Below are 21,344 nucleotides of genomic sequence, written 5' to 3'. Positions count from 1 at the left end.
GCGGCGCCCGCCCGCCCGGCCGCGCCGCCCGCCCGCCCGCCGCCCCGCCGCCCCCCTCGCCCCCCGCCGCCCCGGCCCCGGGGCGCCCCTCACCTGACATCTCGTCCTCGTTCTCCATCTCCTCAGCGAACAGCCGCGGCAGCTCCTCCTCGGTGCCCAGCGGGCCCCGCATGCCCGGCGCGGGGGGGAGGGGAGGTGGGCGCCCCCCCTCCCGCCGGGCGCGGTGCCAGCCTTAACCCGTGCGCTGCCGGACGGGCGCGCGCGGCGGGCGAGGCGGCCTCGGTGAGAAGATGGCGGCCGCCGGCCCCCCCGCCCCCCCGAGCCTGCACCCCCCCGTCTCGACTCCCCTTCGTCCCGGCCGCTCCGCCCGCACCCGCAAAGCCCGGCCGCTCCGCCCACCGCGCCCCGCACCGAGTCCCGTGGCCGGCCCAGGGTGGCGGCGGCGGCGCGGGCGGCGCGGCGGGGGGCGGGGGGCGGCACACATGCCCGGATTGTGACGTCCAGTCTGGTTGCTGTGGCAACCCCATCCCATCGCTCCAGCAGCGCGACTAGTTAACAGCGGAGAACAAGTTGGGGGGACTAGTCCTGAGACGCGGGCCGCGCGCGGGGGACGCGGGCGCCCGGACGCCAGGAGCCGCCGGGAGCCGTCGAGGCACCCGCGCGCCGGCCGGGCAGCCGGGCCCGGGCGGCAAAGGCGCGGCGGGCGCCGCCCCCTTGAGCCCAGGGCCAGGCCGGGGCACCGCCGCCCACCGCCCCGCCCGCCAGGGCTTCGCGCCCGGGGTCTCCGCCGAGGCCAGGCGCAGGGTCGGCGGGGCCCACCCGGGTTGTGGTCCGCACCTGGCTCGAGGCGTGTGTGGCCGGGCCTCCCTGTCACCTCCCCACCCGCCTCTTCCAAAAGCACAAAAGCAGTCTCCAGACCCGCCCCGCCCCGCCCCGCGAGGCTGGGCGAACTCCCACTGGGAACAGGGAGGACCCGAGGGGTGGTGGGGAGGGAATGCCTGCCTCGGGTTGTTCAGGGTGAAGACAGGGAGACCGCAGCCCTGGGGAGCCAGACTGGACTTTCCATCCGGCTGTACCCAAGTACTTTTAAGAAGGAAGAACTTTCAGGGGCAGCAGGATCCAGCTGATCCCACAAGGGCCAGTGCAGGAAGCGCACCTTCTGCCGACCGCTGTGACGACCATGTGTGGTGGAGGCCTACTGGAGACCTGACCACACTGCATAGGATCCACCTGGTTTGAGAAGCTAAAGGCAAGGAGAGATTTTCTGGCACAAATCCTCAGGGCTTGGCCACGCACCTGCCCCATCCAGGCAGGCACTGACCAGTGCAGAGCCCAACCGAGGGCTGCTCTCTCCCCGGTATCTTTGGAGATGCGTGAGAATCATGTCCACTTGGCACAACACCTCTTGGAGAGATAGCCACAATCCACCCTGCTGGCCAGCAGTCCTCCGATGGCCCCTGGAGAATTGGAAAACTCTATAGCAAAGCTTTCTCCCTGAGCCATCCAAATTAATTGCCAACAAGCCCCAAACAAAATCTGGTCTTCATTCATTCCTAAGCAAGGAATGATTTGGTCCAGCCTTCCAGAACCAAAGTGCAGGGTGCAGGGAACCCCCTCCCTCTCCCAGATCATTTGTAAAGCACACTGAAAACAGAGATGCTGGAGCAACACAGCTCAGGCCCATGCAGAAGAAAAGGGAACAGCAGCCACAGGAAGTCAGGCCAAGAATCTCAAAACCCCCCTTGATCCAAGCTGTTTTCCTACCACTGACCAACTAACTAGCCAAGAGGAATCTCACACCACTGAGGATTGAGTGGGGCCTATATCTTTCCAGGAAGGATTTCCAGGCTCTTCCTAGACTGTCTACTTATTGTCCTACAAAAAAAAAAACAGGCTCCCACACATACCCACTCTCCAGTACCAGGCCCATAAGACCTCTTTTCTAAGGTGGGTCTCTCACCCCACTGCAGAGAAAATCTACAAATGCTTGAGTCAAGATAACCCCTCAGGCATGATTTCTGTAGGCTGTTCTCCCCCAACTGCACAGAGGTAATATTAGCAAGTGATCAAGGACAAAGCAAGAACAAGGATGAAGGGTTTTTTTAGGGGGGAAGGAGGTATACAAATCTCCAGTAATTTTTAAAGAAAAGTTATTATCATGGTTAAACAAACACGCAACTTCAAGACAATGGGCCAAAAATGCCTTATGTTCAAAAGCAATAGTGAAAGCCAGGTACCTGGTGACTCACACCTATAATCCTGACTAATCAGGAAGCTGAGATCTGAGAATTGAAATTTGAAACCAGCCTCAGTAGGAGTCCATGAGATTCTTACCTCCAATTTAACCATCAAAAACCTGGAAGCAGAGGTGTGGTTCAAGTGGTAGAATACCACCCTTGAGCAAAAAAAGCTAACAGCACAGCATCCAAGCCCTAGGTTCAAGCCCCAGAACTACTGTGTGTGCAGGTCTCTCTCTCTCTCTCTCTCAACACACATACACACACACATACACACACAAACACACACAAAGCAATCTAAACAGGTGAACGTTCAGTAAACTCTGTTGAGAACAATCCCATCATTAGAGGTAGTTTCAGGAGACGAGATTCTCATGTTTGCTGATCACAGAACTTGTAATTACACCTCAGTGACCGCAAAAATAAAAAAAATTAAGTATATTGGTTACAAAAACAAGGAAAAATTCCCAAGACAACCAACTGATTTTCTGCACATAGCAAGCAGTCTCCAATCCTGGGCTCTGTGAATCCTTGTGAACCCCCTAGTCCTCCAACAACCTCCAAACCCACTTCAAGGACACATGATGTGCTTGTGCGGGAAGGAAGCCTGCAGGACACCACCTGCTCAACGGAGGGCGCCCCTACCACTCAGGATGGCCAGGTGTACTATGGATGGAAAGTGGGCATCCCTCCAAGACCTAGCTTCTTTTTCTGAGTATGAACCTTACACAAACCATGGGGCTCCTCAGGGAACTCTGGGCCATAGCCCTGAAGCCCAGGCAGCCTCCTGTCAGCCTCCATCATTTAAAGGGGCACTTCCTGGGCTCCAGCAGGGGAGCAGCTCACCCATGGGGCAAGTCAGCATAGCCTTAGACCATGGAGCAGAAACTTGAGCTAGGTCTCCAATAGCCTAGAATAAAAAACCATGCCAAGGACTGGAAAATTGCTGGACTAGATATTCTTGAGCAAAGCAAAGATCCAAGAATTATGGTATTATGGTCTTATTTAAAAGGCAGCTCTCAGCTGGACACTGATGGCTCAGGACTGTAATCCTAGCTACTTAGGAGGCTGAGATCTGAGGATCTCAGTTCAAAGCCAGACTGGGCAAGAAAGTCCTTGAGACTCTTATCTCTAATAAGCCACCAGAAAACCAGCAGTGGCGCTGTGGCTCATGTAGTAGAGTACTTGCCTTGAGCTGAAGAGCTGAGGGACAGCGCCCAGGCCCAGAGTTCAAGCCCATGACTGACAACAACAAAAAAAGGCAGCTCTCCACTGCTTCCCTCATCTCACTGGGATATCAAACCCCCTGGCCCACCTCTTACCATCCTCCAAGATGACCCCAACCACCAAGCCTCAAATCCAGACCCATCCAGGGCCTCAGACCCCAGCCAGCCCTGTCCAAGGGGTTCCAAGGGCAATGTGGCTCCTTGGTCCTGCCACACCTGCACTTCACCCCAGGAAGGGACCCACATCCTAGCTTCAACCCTGCTCCCAGCTCCCTTGACAAGTTTAGGAAGTCCTGAGCACAGGAAGCCAAGAGCAGGTATGCCTAACCTCCATGCTCCCTGAAGCAATCTGACCCTCACTAGCGTCCTCACATTCAAATCAACCAAGTGCCCCTTAGACTGAGGTTTGGCTGGATCGAGGAACACTGTAATCTGTAACTTGGGAAGCACGGGCAAAGATTGACAATTGAGGCAAGCTAAGCAAACAATAGCAAAATCCAGGCAATGGTAGTAAACACTTGTCATCCAAGCTGCTTGGAAGAGTCACTGTCCAGAAGAGCCCAAAGAATGTGACATCCTAGCTCCAAAACGAAAGGGCTGGTTCATGGCTTATGGGACAACTAGCAAACTGAGGCATTGCCAGATTAAAAGAAAAAAAATGCTGCCAGGTGCCCATGGCTTACACCATGCCTGCACCCATGCTCCTGGCTACTCAGGAGACTGAGGCCATCTTCAAATCAGAAGCCGGCAGGGGCAGAAATAAACAGCAGAAAATCCAGGTCCAGGCCCAGGGTTGTGGCTCAAGTGGTGAAACACTGACCAAGCAAGGAAGCAAAGTGAATTCAAACTGATACCAGGAAAAGGGGTGGGGGGGGAGGCCACATGGCAACTATCATCAGTATTTGGCACCCCTGTATTTCATCTGGCTGTTCCTGAGGACTTTATTCCAAAACACACCTTCAGTACTGAGGAAGTCATGGGAGAATAGAGGCTTCTGAAAGGAACACACATTTAACCTTAGAAACAAAACCCTAGCATCTAGGGACACTTACATACTCAAAGGGCATCTGTGGTCCAACCAAGAGCTTGTGCCCTTTGTGAATTTAAATCACAGCTTACAGTTTCTGTGCCCTGAAATTCCAACTCAGGCAGGTAGGCCAGATGGGCAAAAGAAACTGACTTGAAAGGTGCCCTGGGCACGTAACAGTACACTACACATTTCCCATCAGGAAAAGGGACTTGCCTGGCAAGCTCTCTCCCTGCTCTGGGTCTGAGGGATCTGTGCTAGGCGAGCAGGCTCAAAGCCAACTCCTGGATGTCAAGGAGACCAGAGAACAGAGTGAAGACAAGGGACACGTTTTCCTCTATGCCTAGTAAAGACCAAAGTAACAGCACAGCATCTCATCATGGAGGACCAGGTTTAAGAAACGAACTTGCCCATCCTTTATAAAAAAAAATTTAAAAAAAGGCCTTGCACAGTTAACAGTAGCCATATGTTAGCCACTTTAATATGAAATGTGATCCACACTCAATTTTACAAGAGTTCAAAAAAGCATAGAAAAAGCAGTTTCAATTTTATTACAAGTTTTTAAATCTGGGACCAGTTTTTTAAAATATGCTAATTTCAGCCCAGGGATTATTTTAACAGCCAAACTAAAAATCATTACAGTTACAGCAATGCAACAAACAAGTAAAAATTACAAACCCAAATCACAAACTTACAGTTAATAATCATGGTAAGGGACACCACCAAAGAGTAACTGATACCTTGTTCAAGTTTGAAAGAAATGTTACCTCTTGTGATGGCAAAGAAACATGCAAACAATTCTGCTTCAGGAAATTTGCATAGAAATAGAAAATGCTGGAGCCTTTTGCCACAGTGTAATTGTGAAGCCTCAACATGTTAAACTCAATCCAAGAAACACCAAATGTTAAATTGGAGCCAAGGTAGAACTTGAACATCTAATTTCCAGCTATGTGAAATTCAGGTGTGGGATCAGCTGCAGGCAAGCTCTTTGACCAAGTGCCTTTACTAGTGAAGCATTTGTTTTTGCAGAGTTGTTTGGATTTCAGGAGGGCACCAAGGCAGCAGAGGCTTCCAATCACCTCACTATGACTCCCAGCCCTGTCAGTCGGCACAAAATCCCAAGATGAGGCGCCTTACGGACTGAACCCAGAACCTCATCAGTTGGGCAGCACTCTACCACTCAACTGCAGCTACCCTGACATCAGACACAGTCCAGCCATGCCTTTTAAGTGGCAGGGAAGCTGCTATTTGTTGGACGACTGTCCAAGCACTTCTCATGCCTGCTTGCCTCCAGGGCCCTTCACTGGGGCTTTACAGGCAAGCCTCCTGAGGAAGCTATGCTAGGGCCTCCAGCGCCTCCTGCTGGAGGCCAAGGTGAACATGGCAAAGGCATGTAGAAACAGATTTTTTTTTAACAAATTCTTTTCTGCACATTGACTTAATTTAAAACCTGGGACTTTTAACAATTATTCTTTCTTCAATATGCAGCAATGCCTAAAGGATCACATTTTGCTTCTGTAGAAAAAAAGGATTAACATACATTATTGAGCATCGATCAAGAGCAACTTGGAATTAAAAAGTGAAGACAAAAGTCTCAGAAACCTACATTTTATTGACACTGCCATTTCCCCACAAGAAATTTCCTTTTTAATGAATCAGGAATCCCACAATATATCCTGAATCCTCCCCCGTGAAGAAGGCCAGAGGCGCACACACTCCACCCGTGTCCGCTACCTGTTCAACATCAGTTCCCTTGCCATAGCCTTCTATAGTTCCATATCTCTACGGAGAACTGGGGGGCAAGTCTAAACACAAGGAAGCAAGTGAAGGCTGTTCACTGTGATTCCCAATTTTCCATCCAAGCCACACTGCAGAGATACAAGGATAAACCACTGTTTGGGTTCCCAAGTTTTATTCAAGAACTCATACAAAATATTCCAGATAAATGAATTTTAATCCTCGTCTTCCTCCTCTTCTTCGTCCTGGTTAATCTGGAAGTAACGTAATTCATAACTCTCTTTGCTGTTAGCAACTACGCGTAACCAATCACGTAGATTATTCTTCTTCAAATATTTTTTGGTGAGATATTTCAAATACCTGCAGAGAAAGGACACTTAAGAACTACACAAGACAGATGGTCGTCCATATTCTGAAACATCTTAACTTTTATAAAACCATGCATCCAAAAACACTCCCACCCTTCCAAAACAAAGGCAAGGCAAACCAGCAGTATCAGCCACATCACCTAAACTAGCCATAATAATTAGGACAGAGGCCAGGCACTGGTGGCTTACACCTGTAATCCTAGCTACTTAGGACCTGAGTATCACAATTCAAAGCCAACCCAGACAGGAAAGTCCATGAGACTCTTATCTCCGATAAACCACCAGAAAAACAGAACTGGCACTATGGCTCAAGTGGTAGAGCACTAGCCTTGAGCTGAAGAGCTGAGGGACAGCATCCAGGCCCAGAGTTCAAACCCTATGATAAAAAGAGACCCTGCTCTTGTTGTCAAGGCAGACAATGGCTTTTACACCCCATATCCCAACTACACGAAGACAACTGGAGCCTGAAACCATCTTCCTTCCCTTGTGCTGGCTGTAGCCCATAGGAACTATGTCACACAAAACCAGGGCTGAACCAGGCACCAGTGTCTCACACCTGTAATCCTAGCTCCTCAGGAGGCTGAGATGTGAAGATCACGGTTCACAGTTCAAAGCCAGCTTGGGCAGGAAAGTCTATGAGTCTTATCTCCAATTAACTGTCCAGAAGTCGGAAGTGGCACTGTGGCTCAAGTGGTAGAGTACCCACTTTGAGCTAAAGAGCTCAGAGACAGCTAGCACCCAGGCCGAGTTTAAGCCCCATGACTTCAGGGGGGAGGGGGAGTGCTGACAAAACTCCCAACATCTCAGATTCTTTCACTACAAAATGCACCTCAAGGGCTGGGAAGGTGGCTCAGTGGTAGATTGCTTGCCTCATATGCATGAAGCCCTGGGATTGATTCCGCAGCACCACATAAACAGAAAAAACCCAGAAGTGGTGCTGTGGCTCAAGTGGTAGAGTGCTAGCCTTGAGCAAAAGAAGCTAAGGGATTGGGATTGGGGGGAGGGGGGAGGCTGGGAAGGGATGTGAAGGGTAAACCAAAGGAGGAGGCTGCAATGCTTGGTAAGAAATGTACGCATTATCCTGCCCATGTAATTGTAACCCCTCTGTACAGTATGTTCAAAAATAAAATTAAATTAAAAAAAAAAAGAAACTCAGGGACAGTGCCCAAGCCCTGTGTTCAAAGCCCTAGGACTGGCAAAAAAAAAATGTTGATAACAAAAAAAGGGGGCTGGTAAGATGGCTCAGTGGTAGAGTGCTCACCTTGCATGCATGAGGCCCTAGGTTTGATTCCTCAGCACCACATAAGCAGAAAAGGCCAGCAAGACCAGAAGTGGGGCTGTGGCTCAGTGGTAGGGCACTAGCTTTGAGCTAAAGAGCTGAGGTACAGTACCCATGCCCAGAGTTTAGGTCCACTACTGACCAAAAAAAAAAAAAAAAGGAAATAAATGGCATTTAAATCATTTCATCTAAAAAGATTTCCTTGTCATTTATTATTTTTATCACACCATATTCAGATAAGATATTTAGTTCAAATTTTCAGCTAGTGGAGCTGGGAATATGTCTTAGTGGTAGAATGCTTGCCTAGCATGCACGAAGCCCTGGGTTCGATTCCTCATTACCACATAAAACAGAAAAAGCCAGAAGTAGCACTGTGGCTCAAGTTATAGAGTGCTAGCCTTGAGCAAAAGAAGCTCAGGGACAATGCCCAGGCCCTGAGTTCAAGCCCCAGGATTGGCAAAAAACAATAAATAAAATTGTATGTATCTTGAAAAATTTCTTAATAGAAAGTTGGAGAAACCAATGTCCAAAGATGAGAAAAAAAAAAGTTTTAGGTGCCGGGTGCTGGTGGCTCACGCCTGTAATTCTAGCTACTCAGGAGGCGGAGATCTGAGGATCACCGTTCAAAGCTAGCCCAGGCAGGAAAGACTGTGAGACTCCTATCTCCAATAAACCACCAGAAAACCGGAAGTGGCGCTGTAGCTCAAGTGGTAGAGCGCTCGCCTTGAGCTGAAGAACTGAAGGACAGCGCCCAGACCCAGAGTTCAAGCCCCACGACCGACCAAAAAAAAAAAAAAAGTTTTAGGTTAGGGATTACACCTTCAAATCCTTCAGGAAAATGATTTTCACCAAGAAAAGAAATCCCAAGTGGGTATGAGGGTGCACACCTGTAATTCTAACACCAGGGAAGCTAAAGCATCAGGATAGGAAGTGTAAGGCTCTCCTGGACTACATATTGAGACGCTATCTCAAACAAACCTAAGCAAACATAGCATAACAGTGTGATTCTCTAATCACACCCAATACTAAAGAGGCTGAGAAAAGAGGTAGCAAGTTAGAAGTCATCCTGAGCTTGTCTTGAAGTTAAAATAAAGCTGAGCACCACCAGTGGGTCATGACTAATTTTAGACACAGGAGGCACAAGTCTTGAGGAAAGTGGTTTGAAGCCAGCCAGAGCAAAAAAAAAAAAAAAAAAAAAAAAAAAACAGCAAAAAGTAAATTGAAAGCATGGTTCAAATGGTAGCATGTCTGCTGTAAGCAAGCAAGCCAAGCAAGCCAAGAACTAGAGTTCAAACTCCAGCACCAGCAACAATTAATTTAACAATTCAGACGGGCAGGCAGGTAGCCATAAAACCAAGGTCCTTGCCTTCAGGCACTGGGTAAAGAACAGAAATGTGTGAAAACATCACAGAAGATATGTCAGCAACCTCCTCATACCATGCTAAGAAGCCTCCCGGGAATTCTGCTAGGTGTGGCCCAGGTTTTGCCTATACTCAAGACCCTACAAGGGTCCTGTCCCTACTCTCATACCTCATGACTCAGCCATGCAGACCCTGACACTAAAGCTTAACCTCGTCTCTTCACTGCCATGAGCTTAGTTACAGCCAGGTGTTTGCCCACCTTAAAATTCTCTTTCAATATGAGAAAAGCTAACAGGCCAGGCCCTGGGCTCGAGGCTATTGAGAACTAAGCTGGCTGTAGGCTTCAGAGCCTCCTTAACACAGCAGGGCCATAGGGTGGAGCCAGAAGAGCAGTCAATTTCTGGCCCAATACCATGAAACTAAGAAGGAAAGCCTTCATACTGGGTGCTGGTAGCTCACGCCTGCAATCGTACTCAGGAGGCCGAGATCTGAGGATGTGGATTCAAAATCAGTCTGGGATGCAAGTCCCAGATTTATCTCCAATAAACCAGCAGAACCCAGAAGTGGAGATGTGGATCAAGTAGTGAAGTGACAATACCCCAAGTTCAAAGCCCACTACAGGCACAAGCACATGCACACAAATACCTACACCTCTTGGGCTAGGGATGGGTCCAAGCGTTAAGTCCCTGCCTGGAGCCAGGCGTTGGTGGCTCATACCTGTAATCCTAGCTACTCAGGAGGCTGAGATCTGAGGAGCTTGGTTCAAAGCCAGCCTGGGCAGGAAAGTCTGTGAGACTGTTACCTCCAATTAACCACCAGAAAACCGAAGTGACGCTGTGGCTCAAGTGGTAAAGGGCTCACCTTGAGCTGGATTTGAGGGATAGTGCCCAGGCCCAGAGTTCTAGACCCATGTCCAAATCTTGCCCCCCACCCACCCACCAAAAAAAAAAAAGTCTTCCAATGACCCAGAGACAAGGGAAGCCTAAGTCTGAGCACTTTACTGGCTGAAATCTACTTTCCCTTGTGAAAGATCAAACTGCAACCCCTGCAAGCAGTATACTTTTTAATAGCATTCATTCACTCACTACCCATGCGCTGTAGGATAGTTAGCAGAGGGAACCAGGAGACCAAGGGACTCCCCAGGTGTCCCTCAGCATTCTCACCCCCTGGGAAGGGACCATTCTCACCCCCTGGGAAGGGACCCGTACCTTTTGGAGAAAGGCACCTCAGAGGTTACAGTGATCTTGCTTTTGCTTCTCTCGATGGTGACCACTCCTCCACCAAGATTTCCAGCTTTCCCGTTCACCTTGATTCTCTCTTGGAGAAACTGCTCCTGCGGAAATCATCCAATCAAACAATTAATAAAGTGGTAGGTTCACCTGGCTCCACAGAATATTTAAATTTTCATTCCCAGCACTTAAGCCATGTATTTTTCAAATGTTTAGGTTTTTGTAAAGAATGCTCAGTGAGGCACCAGTGACTAATCCAAACTACTTATGAGGCTGAGATCTGAGGACCACAGTTTGAAAGCAGCCCAGGCAGGGAAATCTGTCAAGACTTACCTCAGGGACAGTGCCCAACCTTGAATTCAAGCCCCAGAACTGGCACCACAGGGGATCAAAAAAAAAAAGATTTTTGAGAACCTGAATTACCCCATCACTGATATGCACGCATAGCACACTCATTTTATTTCAGCTGATGGCAATAAGCCATAGAGGTTCCAATGGCATTCTGTTTAAGGCCTTGCTTTTATTTTTCATATTTTGAAAAATCATTTTCCTTAATTACTGATATTGGCAGAACTGACCTGAAACCAAAGAGCAAATGTAAAAATTAAGTGTAAATTAAATGTAAAATTAAAGACAACACAGAGCCCAATGCCCCAGGAAGGTGAGTCACAACGGAGCTGCAAACTGGGCACTGATGGCTCACGCTTGTAATCCTAGCTATTCAGTAGGCTGAGATCTGAGGATCATGGTTCAAAGCCAGCCTGGGCAGGGAAGTGCATCGGATTCTCATCTCCAATTAAACATCAGAGAAGCAGAAGTGGCACTGTGGCTCACAGTGATAGAACACTAACCTAGCCAAAGTGCCCAGACAATGCTCAGACCTAAAGAGTCTAAGTGTGAAAGTGAGATTATGTAAATAAACAATAGTCTTGTCAGGTCCAGTGGCTCATACCTGCAATCCCAGCTACTCAGGAGGCTGTGATCTCCCAACACAAACTAGAAGCCAGCCTAGGAAGGAAAGCCTGTGGAAGTGGAGCTGTGAGGCTCAAGTGGTAGAGTTCTAAGCCAGGCACCAGTGGCTCACACCTAGAATCCTAGCTACTAATGAGGCTGAGATCTGAGGGTCATGATTCAAAGCCAGACCCAGCAAGAAAGTCTGTGAGACTTTATCTCCAAATTACTGGAAGTTGGAAGTGATGCTGTGGCTCAAATGGTAGAGTGCTCACCTTGAGCAGACGGGCTCAGGGACAGAAACCAGGGCCAGAGTTCAAGCCCCATGACCAATTAAAAAAAAAAAAAAAGAAAGTGGTATAGTTCCAGCCTTAAGTAAAAAGAAGCTCAGGGAAGGTACCAAGCCCAGTTTAAGCTTTAAGACCAGCACCAAGAAAAAAAAGTGTTTTTTGCTCTGAGACAGAAAATCAAACTCAGTTCCTGACACTTGTGTTCACTGGATAGAGTTCTACTTACTGCACCATGCCTCCATTCCCACTTCTCTACTCAAGCAGGCAGAACACAGGAGTACTGGGGAGTAGCACCAAACTAGGGACAAAAAAATCAGCACAGCAGCAAGTCTGAAAAGACCCAACTCCACCAACAACGCAGCAAGCAGCATCTTGTCAAGTTAACCCTGAAACTCAGGAGCTGCCGGCACCCCCACAGCTCCACAGCCATAGGATCAGTCATCACATGTTCACACGCGCAAAGGACAAGGGCAACACTGTACTCTGCGGAGCTAGTGGCGCTGTGGCTCAAGTGGTAGAGCACTAGCCTTGAGCTAAAGAGCTGGGATAGGACCCAGGCCCAGAGTTCAGGCCTCACAACCGACAAAGAAAATCCTAGCTACTCAGGAGGCTGAGGAGGATCTCTTTTGATGCCAACTTGGGCAGAAAAATCCCAGAGATCTCCATTACCAATTAACCAGCAAAATGCCAGGCTGGATATGTGGTTTAGTAGAGGCTAGGAATGTAGCTTAGTGGTAGAGTGCTTGCCTAGGATACATGAAGCCCTGGGTTCAATTCTTCAGTACCACATAAACAGGAAAAGCTGGAAGTGGTGCCATGGCTCAAGTGATAGAATGCTAGCCTTGAGCAAAAGAAGCTCAGGAATAGCTGGGCACCAGTGGCTCACGCTTGAAATCCTAGCTACTCAGGAGGCTGAGATCTGAGGATCGAGGTTCAAAGCCAGCCCAGGCAGAAAAGTCTGTGATACTCTTATCTCCAATTAACCACCAGAAAACCAGTGGTATTGTGGCTCAAGTGGTAGAATGCTTGCCTTTGAGCTGAAGAGCTCAAAGACAGCCGCCCAGGCCTGGAATTCAAACCCACTGACCAACAAAAAACAAAATGTAGCAGCAGCAGTGCAGGGACAGTGTCCATGCCCTGAGTTCAAGCCCCAGAACTGGCCAAAAAAATTCTAACAAATAAATATACTAATGGTAGAATACCAAGGAAGTCCTGAGGCTCAGTAATGGTACATGTGTGTGTGCATGTATGAACAAACTACATAGCCCTCATACACTGAGTAAATAACTGGTCAGAAGTGGAAGCTGTCTCAAGCCTGTGCATGTCCAGGTCTCAACAGCATCAGAAGGTTCACAAGTGTAACAAGACAAAACTTACAAAATTGGCAGCATCCATGATTCCATCTTCTACAGGGTGGGTGCAGTCCAGGGTGAACTTCAGAACCTGCTTCTTTTTTTTGCCCCCCTTCACCACAAGCTTTTTCTAGAAAAAAAAAAAAAATACAGATAAAACTGAAATCTGTCAGCAAAAAAATACAATAAAACAAAAAAAATCTAAAAGCCCATTAAACACAAAATCCTGCAGATGAGTTCTTCTGCTAGAGCATCAAGAGCATCTCTCTATCCACTCTGGCAGAGAGATAAGGGAAAGCCAGGCTACAAACATGGGGTGGGGAGTAATCCCCTTTGGATGAGGACACCATTCTTGAACTTCCTAGCCTGCCCAATCCTTGCAAACATGAAAGTTTGTCACAAACCACAGTAGACATGGCTTCTATGTGCTCTAAATGCCTTTATTTTATTCCAGGACTAAAGGTGGAGCCTACAAAGAACTCTGATGTGGAATCATCCTTAATGTATCTCTGTGGACTGTGTGACCCTCCAGCACTGTAGCTCTTTTCCCTTAATCCTATCTCCCTATTCTATTCAGTTTCTACACTGTTGCGGAGTAATATACTAAAACACCTGTCAGGGGCTGGGAAGGTGGATCAGTGGTACAGTGCTTGCCTTGCATGCATGAAGCCCTGGGTTCAATTCCTCAGTACTACATAAGCAGGGAAAAAAAAGCCGGGGGCTGGGAAGGTGGCTCAGTGGTAGAGCGCTTGCCTTACACTCATGAAGCCCTGGGTTCGATTCCTCAGCACCACATAAGCAAAAAGAAAAAAGCCGGAAGTGGCGCTGTGGCTCAAGTGGTAGAGCGCTAGCCTTGAGCTGAAGAGCTGAGGGACTGCGCCCAGGCCCAGAGTTCAGGCCCCACTACCGGACCCAAAAAAAAAAAAGCCGGAAATGTAGCAGGAAAAAAAAGCCGGAAGGTAGAGCGCTAGCCTTGAGCTGATGGACAGCGCCAGGCCCAGAGTTCAGGCCTCATGACCAAAAACCAAAAACAAAACAAAACAGTCAACAACTTCAGGCATTTTCATTGGTTGACCATTTCAAACCACCAGGCATAAAAAACATCCCTTGAGTTTAGTGTCTTTACTCTTGCAGAGGAGCATAAATACTGCTATTTCTACAAACTCCTGGCACCGCCAAAATGCACTTGTATAGCCTTCTTAGCTGCATATGCTCTCTAGAAAGTTTCCCAAATACTTAACTCTGTTCGTGTTAAAAAGCACACTTAAGCCTGTGTTGGGTGGGTTTACATTTAAGTAGCTATAAAAAACCACTCTCCTGGGTCTGAACCCGGCTACGGTGCGGAGGCCGGCCGAGGATCAGCAAGCACACCCGCCCACAGCGGACCTGATGGCTCCCCGCAAGCACTTCAACCCAAAGCCGACACACGCACAGGGCACCTGAAGGCCCGCGGAGGCAGAAAAGAACGGAAATACAACCAAAGATGCGAACGAGGGAGGCCCGGGGTGAAAGATCAAGCAGGATCGGGAGGGAAACCATGTTTTCCCGGTGCCCCGGGAGGAGGGCGAGCGGCGGGCGGAGTGCGTGGCTCCGCGGAGCCGCACAGCCCAGCCGCAGGCGGACTCCGAGGTGAGGTCGGGGTCTTCGTCCTCCACCAAAAAGGGGCTGCACCCTGACAAGCCAGCTTTCTCCGAGGCTGCCAGGAGGCACCTCGGGCGCCGACCTGCTCCCGGAGTCCCGGCCACCGGCGGGAGCCCATCCCGACCCCGGGCTTCCGGAGGTGCGGCCCCCCGCAGCTCCCTTCCGCCCTCCCCCCGTCTCGCCCAGGTGGCCAGGCCCGAGGCCGGGCTCCAGCCTCCCGCCGGCCGCGGCCCGCGAGGAGCCCTGCGCCCCGGGTCTCCCTCACGGGCCTCAGGCCGCGGCCTCCCCGCCCACAACGTGCTGGGCCCGGCAGCTGGCCCGGCCCGCTCCGCCCGCCCCGCCAATCCACCCGGACCGGACGCTGCAAAGCGCCGTCCCCCGCGAGCCTGGACGGGAGCCAGCCGGGAAGGCCCGCGTGCCGCCCCGGGGCCCAGGCCTCGCGCGGAGCCGTACTAACCACGGGCGCCATGGCGGCAGCGGAGGCAGAAAGGGAGCGAGACGCACCGCGCAGACGCAAAGAGCCCGCGGCGCGCAGGGCACGCAGGGCTCAGGCCACATCAATCGCTCCGCCCCGCCCCTCGATCGCCGCAGCTCGCGGGGCTGCGCGCGATCTGAGAGCGATTGGTTCTCCCGGCGTGTGGAGTCCGTGCTCTCTCAGGCGGGGCGGAGGGCCGCAGGAGGCGGGGCTGAGGGCCGCGGGAGGCGGGACGGCCGGTTCCACTGCGCATGACTGGGGGGGGGCACGGCAAACGAGCGGCTGAGCTCGACTCCTGAAGGTCTCGGGAAGGAAGCCCTGGGTTAGGAAATTGACCTCGCCGGAAGCCGCGGGCCTGTGATCCGGACATCCCGCCCCGAGACGGCTGGAGATGAGCGGCCCCGCCGCCCCGAGCGCTCGCGGCGCCCCGGCCCAGCCTGCGCTCCCGGCCGACTCGGGAGGCCGAGCTCCGAGGTCGACGCCCGCCCGGGCGGACTAAACCACGCGGCGCCGCGAGCCGGAAGTGGAGGTGCGGCTCGGGCGGCTGGCAGGGCGCCGGTCCGTGTCCCTTGCGAGGAGTTCCGGGGCGGCCGGGAGCCCCGAGCGCAGGCCCCGGGGCTGGCCCACCGCCGCGGGGAGGGGGAGGCCGGCCCGCCCGGCAGCGCGCGCGCCCCAGCCTCCGGGACCCCGGTCCCTGCCCCGGGCCGCCTCGCTGCCCAGCGCCGGAAGTCTTGGGCCAGCACCTGGCCAAACCCGCAAAAAAGGGGCTGGCAAGGTGGTCTGGTGGTCGATCGCTTGCCTTGCATGCACAGGCCCTGGGTTCGATTCCTCAGCACCACACACACAGAACTAAAGCCAGAAGCCGCGCTGCGGCTCCAGTGGCAGAGCGCTGGCCTTGAGCTGAAGAGCGCAGGGACAGCGCCCAGGCCCAGGGTTCAAGCCCCAGGACTGACACACACACACACAAGCGAAAAGGATCTGACGTAAATGCACATTCCAAGCCGGACGCCGGAGGCTCTCCCTGCAATCCTACCTACTCAAGAGGCTGCGATCTGAGGACCAGCAAGCTACCTAGGCAGAAAAGTCTGAGACCACAAAGGCCCAGCGACAGCGCCCAGCTCCTGAGTTCAAGCCCCAGGACCAAAACAATTAGTAAATAAATAAAATGCATGTTCCATTTCAGCGTTTCCGAGGCCTGACCCGCACGTCCCAAAAACCCAGACTTGGGTGCTTCTAGGGCTGCACGTGGAGTAGCAAGTCGATTCATCTCTAAGCTTACAGCCCAGCCCGTTTACCCAGATGCCCCTGTATCTTTATGGAATCATCCACGATCTGAATAGGGATGGTTCACTTGCGTACACCCCAACCCCCAGGCTACCCCCTTTCAAATGTCCTTGCTCAGCAAAAGCCCTGTCTTGGTCTGATTTATAATCTGGAGGAGACACAGGCCCATGCTGATTGGTCTAGGTTTAAACAGGGGAGTATGATGCTAGTTACCGGGCTCCAAAGCTACCGGCTGTTCTCTTAGCTTTGCAAAGTAGAGAATGGGCTGTACAAACGTTTTGCTTTGGTAGCTGCTTCTAGGTGGGAGGCCAGGGAGGTCTTCCTTCCTGTTTCTCTGTTCTGTTTTATTGCGGGTCTCCCATCTTTTTCTTGTTTATGTGCTGGTACTGAGCCTTGAGCTTAGGGCCTAGGTACTGAATTTCTTTTGCTCTAGGCTGGCACTCTACCTCTTGAGCCACTGCTCCACTTACGGTTTTCTGGTAGTTCATTGGACCTTCCTATCCAAGCTGGCTTTTAACCTCAGTCCTCAGATCTAAACATCCTGAATAGCTAGGATTACAGACAAGCCACTGTACTCTGCTGGAGAGTCTCATTCTTCTACCTGGCAGGCAGTGGCTGTTAGAGCATTTAGAGGCAGCAGGGGAAAGCAGTTTGTAGTTTTCGTTTGCTCAGTTTTGTTTTGTTTAGAGGGGGAATGCAGGTCCTGGAATTGCAATATAAGGCCTGGGTGCTGTCTCTGAGCTTTGTACTCAATGCTGGAGCTCTACCACTTGAGCCACAACTCCACTTCTAGCTTTTTGGTGGCTAATTCCAGATAAGTCTCCCAGACTTTCCTGCCCAAGCTGGCTTTGAACCATGATAGTCAAATCTCAGCCTCCTGAGTAGCTAGGATTACAGACATGAGCTACAGGCTCTTAGCTAGGTTTGTAGTTCTTCCTCCACGTGCCAAACCATCTGTATTTCCTTCTCAGAGCTCCCGGTTGAGCAGCCCACCTCCGGAGTTTCCGCTCCGAGCATCTACATTATAATACCACCCTGGAGAGCTAACTGCTTCTGCCTCACCTACTGTGTTTGGTTTCCAGGTGTAGAGTAGTTTGTTTTGTTGCAGATTGAACCTGGAGATTGAATCCAGGGTTGGCGAGCATTCTGAGATTTGCCCCCAGCCCACTACAGCTCTGATTTTTCCTCTTAGGTTACCTAGTTAGTAAGTCTTTATGCTTTGGGCTGGAAATGTAGCTTAATAGTAGGTTACTTGTCTAGCATGAACAAGGATCAGGGTTTGAAATACAGCATTGGGGGGACAAAAAAAGGCAACCTTCAGAGTATACTTTTCTCTGTTAAAATCTGTAGACAACCCCAAATTTATGAGCTTGAACTCATGGCCTGAGCTCCGTCCCTGAGCTTTTTTGCTCAAGGCTAGTGCTCTACCACTTAAGCCACAGCTCCACTTCTGGCTTTTTTTTTGGAGGGGGTCCGGTTGTGGGGCCTGAACTCTGGGCCTGGGCGCTGTCCCTCAGCTCTTCAGCTCAAGGCGAGCACTCTACCACTTGAGCCACAGTGCCACTTCCGGCTTTTTTTTTCTGCTTTTGTGGTGCTGAGGAATCGAACCCAGGGCCTCATTCATGCAAGGCAAGCGCTGAGCTACCTTCCTAGCCCCCACTTCTGGCTTTTTGGTTAATTGGAAATAAGAGTTTCACTGGCTTTCTTGCCTGCGCTGGCTTCAAACTGTGATCTTTAGATAGCAGCCTTTGAAGTAGTGAGGATTGCAGGTGTGAGCCCCAGTGCCCAGCTTACTACCTAGGATTTTGTAACTAGAGGTTTTGGAGCAAAATCTCCAGCAGGGGAGTCCCAAAAGACTGGGCTGGACCACCTGACACACCAGAAAGATGAGCAGTGGTGAAAAGAAAGGAGAAATTTAATCAACGTGAACACACTGGGAAAAAGAGAGATAAAGGGGTTCAGTAAGCCCCAAATCCATCTTCAAGGGACTAACAGAAACTCAGATTTTATAGTAAACAGAAACAAGAGAGAGGCTGGGAAGGTGGCTTAGTGATAGAGTGCCTGCCTAGCATGCATGAAGCCCTGGGTTCCATTCCTCAGTACCACATACACAGAAAAAGCCAGAAGTGGTGCTGTGGCTCAAGTGGTAGAGTGCTAGCCTTGAGCACAAGAAACTCAAGACAGTGCCCAGGCCTGAGTTCAAGCCCTAGGACTAGTGCAAAAAAAAAGACAGACAGACAAAGAAGGTTGAGATTTGTGTGGCTGACAAGAGCCAGTATGTTGGTCTGGCCAGTGGCCTGATCGTTGCCTGACCTCTAGTTCTTCTGGGGTCTGGAGAAGATGTTCTGCTGCCATTCTCAGGGGTACAACCTGATCATTATGGTAACTGTCCTTGTGGGAGGGGACTGGGGGGGGGCTGTCCTGAGAGGCTCCGTTGATGCTCAGGTGTTGTTTCTTTTTTTGTTGTTTTGTTTTGGGTCCGGTTGTGGGGACTGAACTCTGGGCCTGGGCGCTGTCCCTCAGCTCTTCAGCTCAAGGCTAGTGCTCTACCACTTGAGCCACAGCGCCACTTTGGGCTTTTTTTTTTCTTTCTTTTTGCTTATGTGGTCCTGGAGAATCGAACCCAGGGCCTCAGGCATGCAAGGCAAGCGCTCTGCCACTGAGCCACCTTCCCAGCCCTGGGTGTTGTTTCTTCGAGCTCCAGCTCTATCTGCCACTATTGCTCACTGGGTAGCACTCTGCCAACTGAGCCACGCCTCCAGCACCTTGGGCGTAGTTTCAGTTCCAGTTGAAGATTTTCTGTAGTTTATTTGTGGTATGGGGCATTCAGGGCGGGGTTACCAGGGCTCGGACCCAGGCCTGAGCACCTCCCCTCAGCTTTTTCACTCAGGGTTTATGATTCAGTTGAGCCACACTGCCATGTCTATCTTTTGTGATAGCTCATTGGAAATAGTCTCACAGACTTTTCCTGCCCAGGCTGGCTTTGAACTGGTTACAGTTCAGATCTCATCCTCCTGATTATTAGCTAGAACTACCCCCACCCCCGACACACACACACATATACGTACACACCCAGTTCAAAGATTTTTTTTTTTTTGGTCAGTCGTGGGGCTTGAACTCTGGGCCTGGGCCCTGTCCCTCAGCTCTTCAGCTCAAGGTGAGTGCTCTACCACTTGAGCTACAGCGCCACTTCCGGTTTTCTGGTGGTTTATTGGAGATAGGAGTCTCACGGTCTTTCCTGCCCGGGCTGGCTTTGAACCGCGATCCTCAGATCTCAGCCTCCTGAGTAGCTAGGATTACAGGCGTGAGCCACCAGCGCTCGGCTAGTTCAAAGATGTTTATCCATCAGTCCTGATGATCCTGGATTCAAGATAAGTGCAGAAACGAATGACTCCTGAGGGAAAAAGAAGAGACAAATACAGGTCCAAAGAAGGACTGCATAGGGCTGGGAATGTGACCTAGTGGTAGAATCCCCGCCTAGCATGCATGAAGCCTGGGTTTGATTCCTCAGTACCACATACACAGAAAAAAGCCAGAAGTGGCCCTGGGGCTCAAGTGGTAGAGCACTATCCTTGAGCTGAAGAGCTCAGAGACAGCGTCCAGGCACAGAGTTCAAGCTCCACGACTGACCAAAAAAAAAAGAAGGACCACATGAATGAGGCGAGAACGGCAGCTGGTGCCCTCCCTCGCTGTTTCGGTTGTATAGTGGTGAGAAAGGGCTGTGCAGGTCTGGGAATGTGGCTTAGTGGTAGAGTGCTTGCCTAGCATGCATGAAGCCCTGGGTTTGAATCCTCAGCAACACAGAAACAGAAAAAGCCAGAAGTGAGAAGTGGCGTTGTGGCTTAAGTGGTAAAGTGCTAGCATTGAGCACAGAGAGCTCAGGAACAGCACCCAGCCACTGAGTTGAAGCCCCAAGACTGGAAGAAGGAGGAGGAAGAAAAGGAGGAAGAAAGAAGAGGAAGAGGAGGAAAGGGTTAAGCATTCAGTAGAAACAGAATGAGTCTGGAGTTTGGGTCTTTTCCTGGTGATCCTGGATTTGATTCTTTGATGATGCTGGACAGCAGCTAGCTCCAGTGGTAGGTCCATGGGACAGCAAGGTCTGCAGCTGTGCGCCTCTGTGCTGGCTGGGTGCCGAGTGGGCCCTGTAGTGGCTTAGAAGCAGTCAATGCTTTTTCATTGTAAGGGTTTCTTGGCCTGCGACCCCACTAAAAGTCAAGGAGCTTCTACAATGTGGCAGCTTCTTACCTGCCTTGACTGACAGAGCCCTCAGGGCGGCCAGCAACCCTGAAGTGTGCACCTCTGGTCAGAACACGACTCCCTCTGCCTATCCCCTTCACAGCTAATGCCTCCCCTTGCTGGGACAACAGAAGTGACATAAAGAGAACCTGCAGTTGACACAAAACCTGTGCACCCACCTCCAGCCACAGCTCTACCAGGAGACCCTCCGCCTGACCCCCTGTGGCTTTCAGAGAAGTGTCCTTGCTCCCCTCTGCCACCACACCCACTCCCTCCGATCACACACCTGCTACAGGGGACAGCAGCCCAGCAGCCCTTGCCTCTGCTGAGCAATCATCACATAGTTCATCTCCTTTCTGGATCATTTCAGCATCTTTAGGAGATCCTGTCTCTGGGCCTTGCTGTGACTTCACTTCCTACCCCAGGTCTTCCTTCTCTACACCGAGCTTCTTGCAAGAAATGCCTCTGTGTGTGGTGCCCAATCTCTGCTTTTTTCTTCCTTTTTTTTTTTTTTTGGATGTCATGGGGCTTGAACTCTGGGCTTGGGCGCTGCCCCTGAACTCTTCAGCTCAAGGTGAGAGTTCTGCTGGAGCCACAGCGCCATTTCTGGTTTTCTAGTGGTTTATTGGAGATAAGAGTCTCATGGGCCTT

The 21,344-nt window shown here is 50.9% G+C and overlaps 2 protein-coding genes across 2 annotated transcripts in view; both read right to left on the bottom strand.

The window, feature by feature from the left end:
* The window catches only part of Chd5 (chromodomain helicase DNA binding protein 5), a 53,735-nt gene extending 53,504 nt beyond the window's left edge, over positions 1-231 (bottom strand). Inside the window, exon 1 of the mRNA XM_042672789.1 lies at positions 94-231. Coding sequence (XP_042528723.1) covers positions 94-172 — 79 coding nt within the window. The 5' untranslated portion in view covers positions 173-231. The remainder of the gene's footprint in view (positions 1-93) is intronic.
* Positions 232-6,082: 5,851 nt separating this feature from the next.
* On the bottom strand, positions 6,083-15,280 carry Rpl22 (ribosomal protein L22). The gene is made up of 4 exons (XM_042672796.1): positions 15,156-15,280; positions 13,083-13,187; positions 10,444-10,568; positions 6,083-6,587 (listed from the first exon to the last, which is right to left on the bottom strand). Exons 1-4 carry the CDS (start codon positions 15,165-15,167, stop codon positions 6,443-6,445), a joined length of 387 nt encoding a protein of 128 aa, XP_042528730.1. The 5' UTR covers positions 15,168-15,280; the 3' UTR covers positions 6,083-6,442.
* Between the last annotated feature and the right edge of the window lie 6,064 nt (positions 15,281-21,344).

Source organism: Dipodomys spectabilis, unplaced genomic scaffold (genome assembly GCF_019054845.1).
Source record: "Dipodomys spectabilis isolate Male_0828 unplaced genomic scaffold, ASM1905484v1 ptg000772l, whole genome shotgun sequence".
NCBI classification, from domain to species: domain Eukaryota; kingdom Metazoa; phylum Chordata; class Mammalia; order Rodentia; family Heteromyidae; genus Dipodomys; species Dipodomys spectabilis.
Note: the sequence above shows the minus strand (reverse complement) of the source record. Positions and strands in the feature narration are given on the sequence as shown.

What these genes read in the sequence shown, in the direction of transcription:
- Rpl22 (XM_042672796.1), bottom strand. An exon ending in TCATGGATGCTGCCAATTTT is followed by an intron (nt 10,569 to 13,082) that starts GTAAGTTTTGTC and finishes TGATTTCCGCAG; the next exon opens with GAGCAGTTTCTCCAAGAGAG. An exon ending in GAGGTGCCTTTCTCCAAAAG is followed by an intron (nt 6,588 to 10,443) that starts GTACGGGTCCCT and finishes CTTTCTCTGCAG; the next exon opens with GTATTTGAAATATCTCACCA.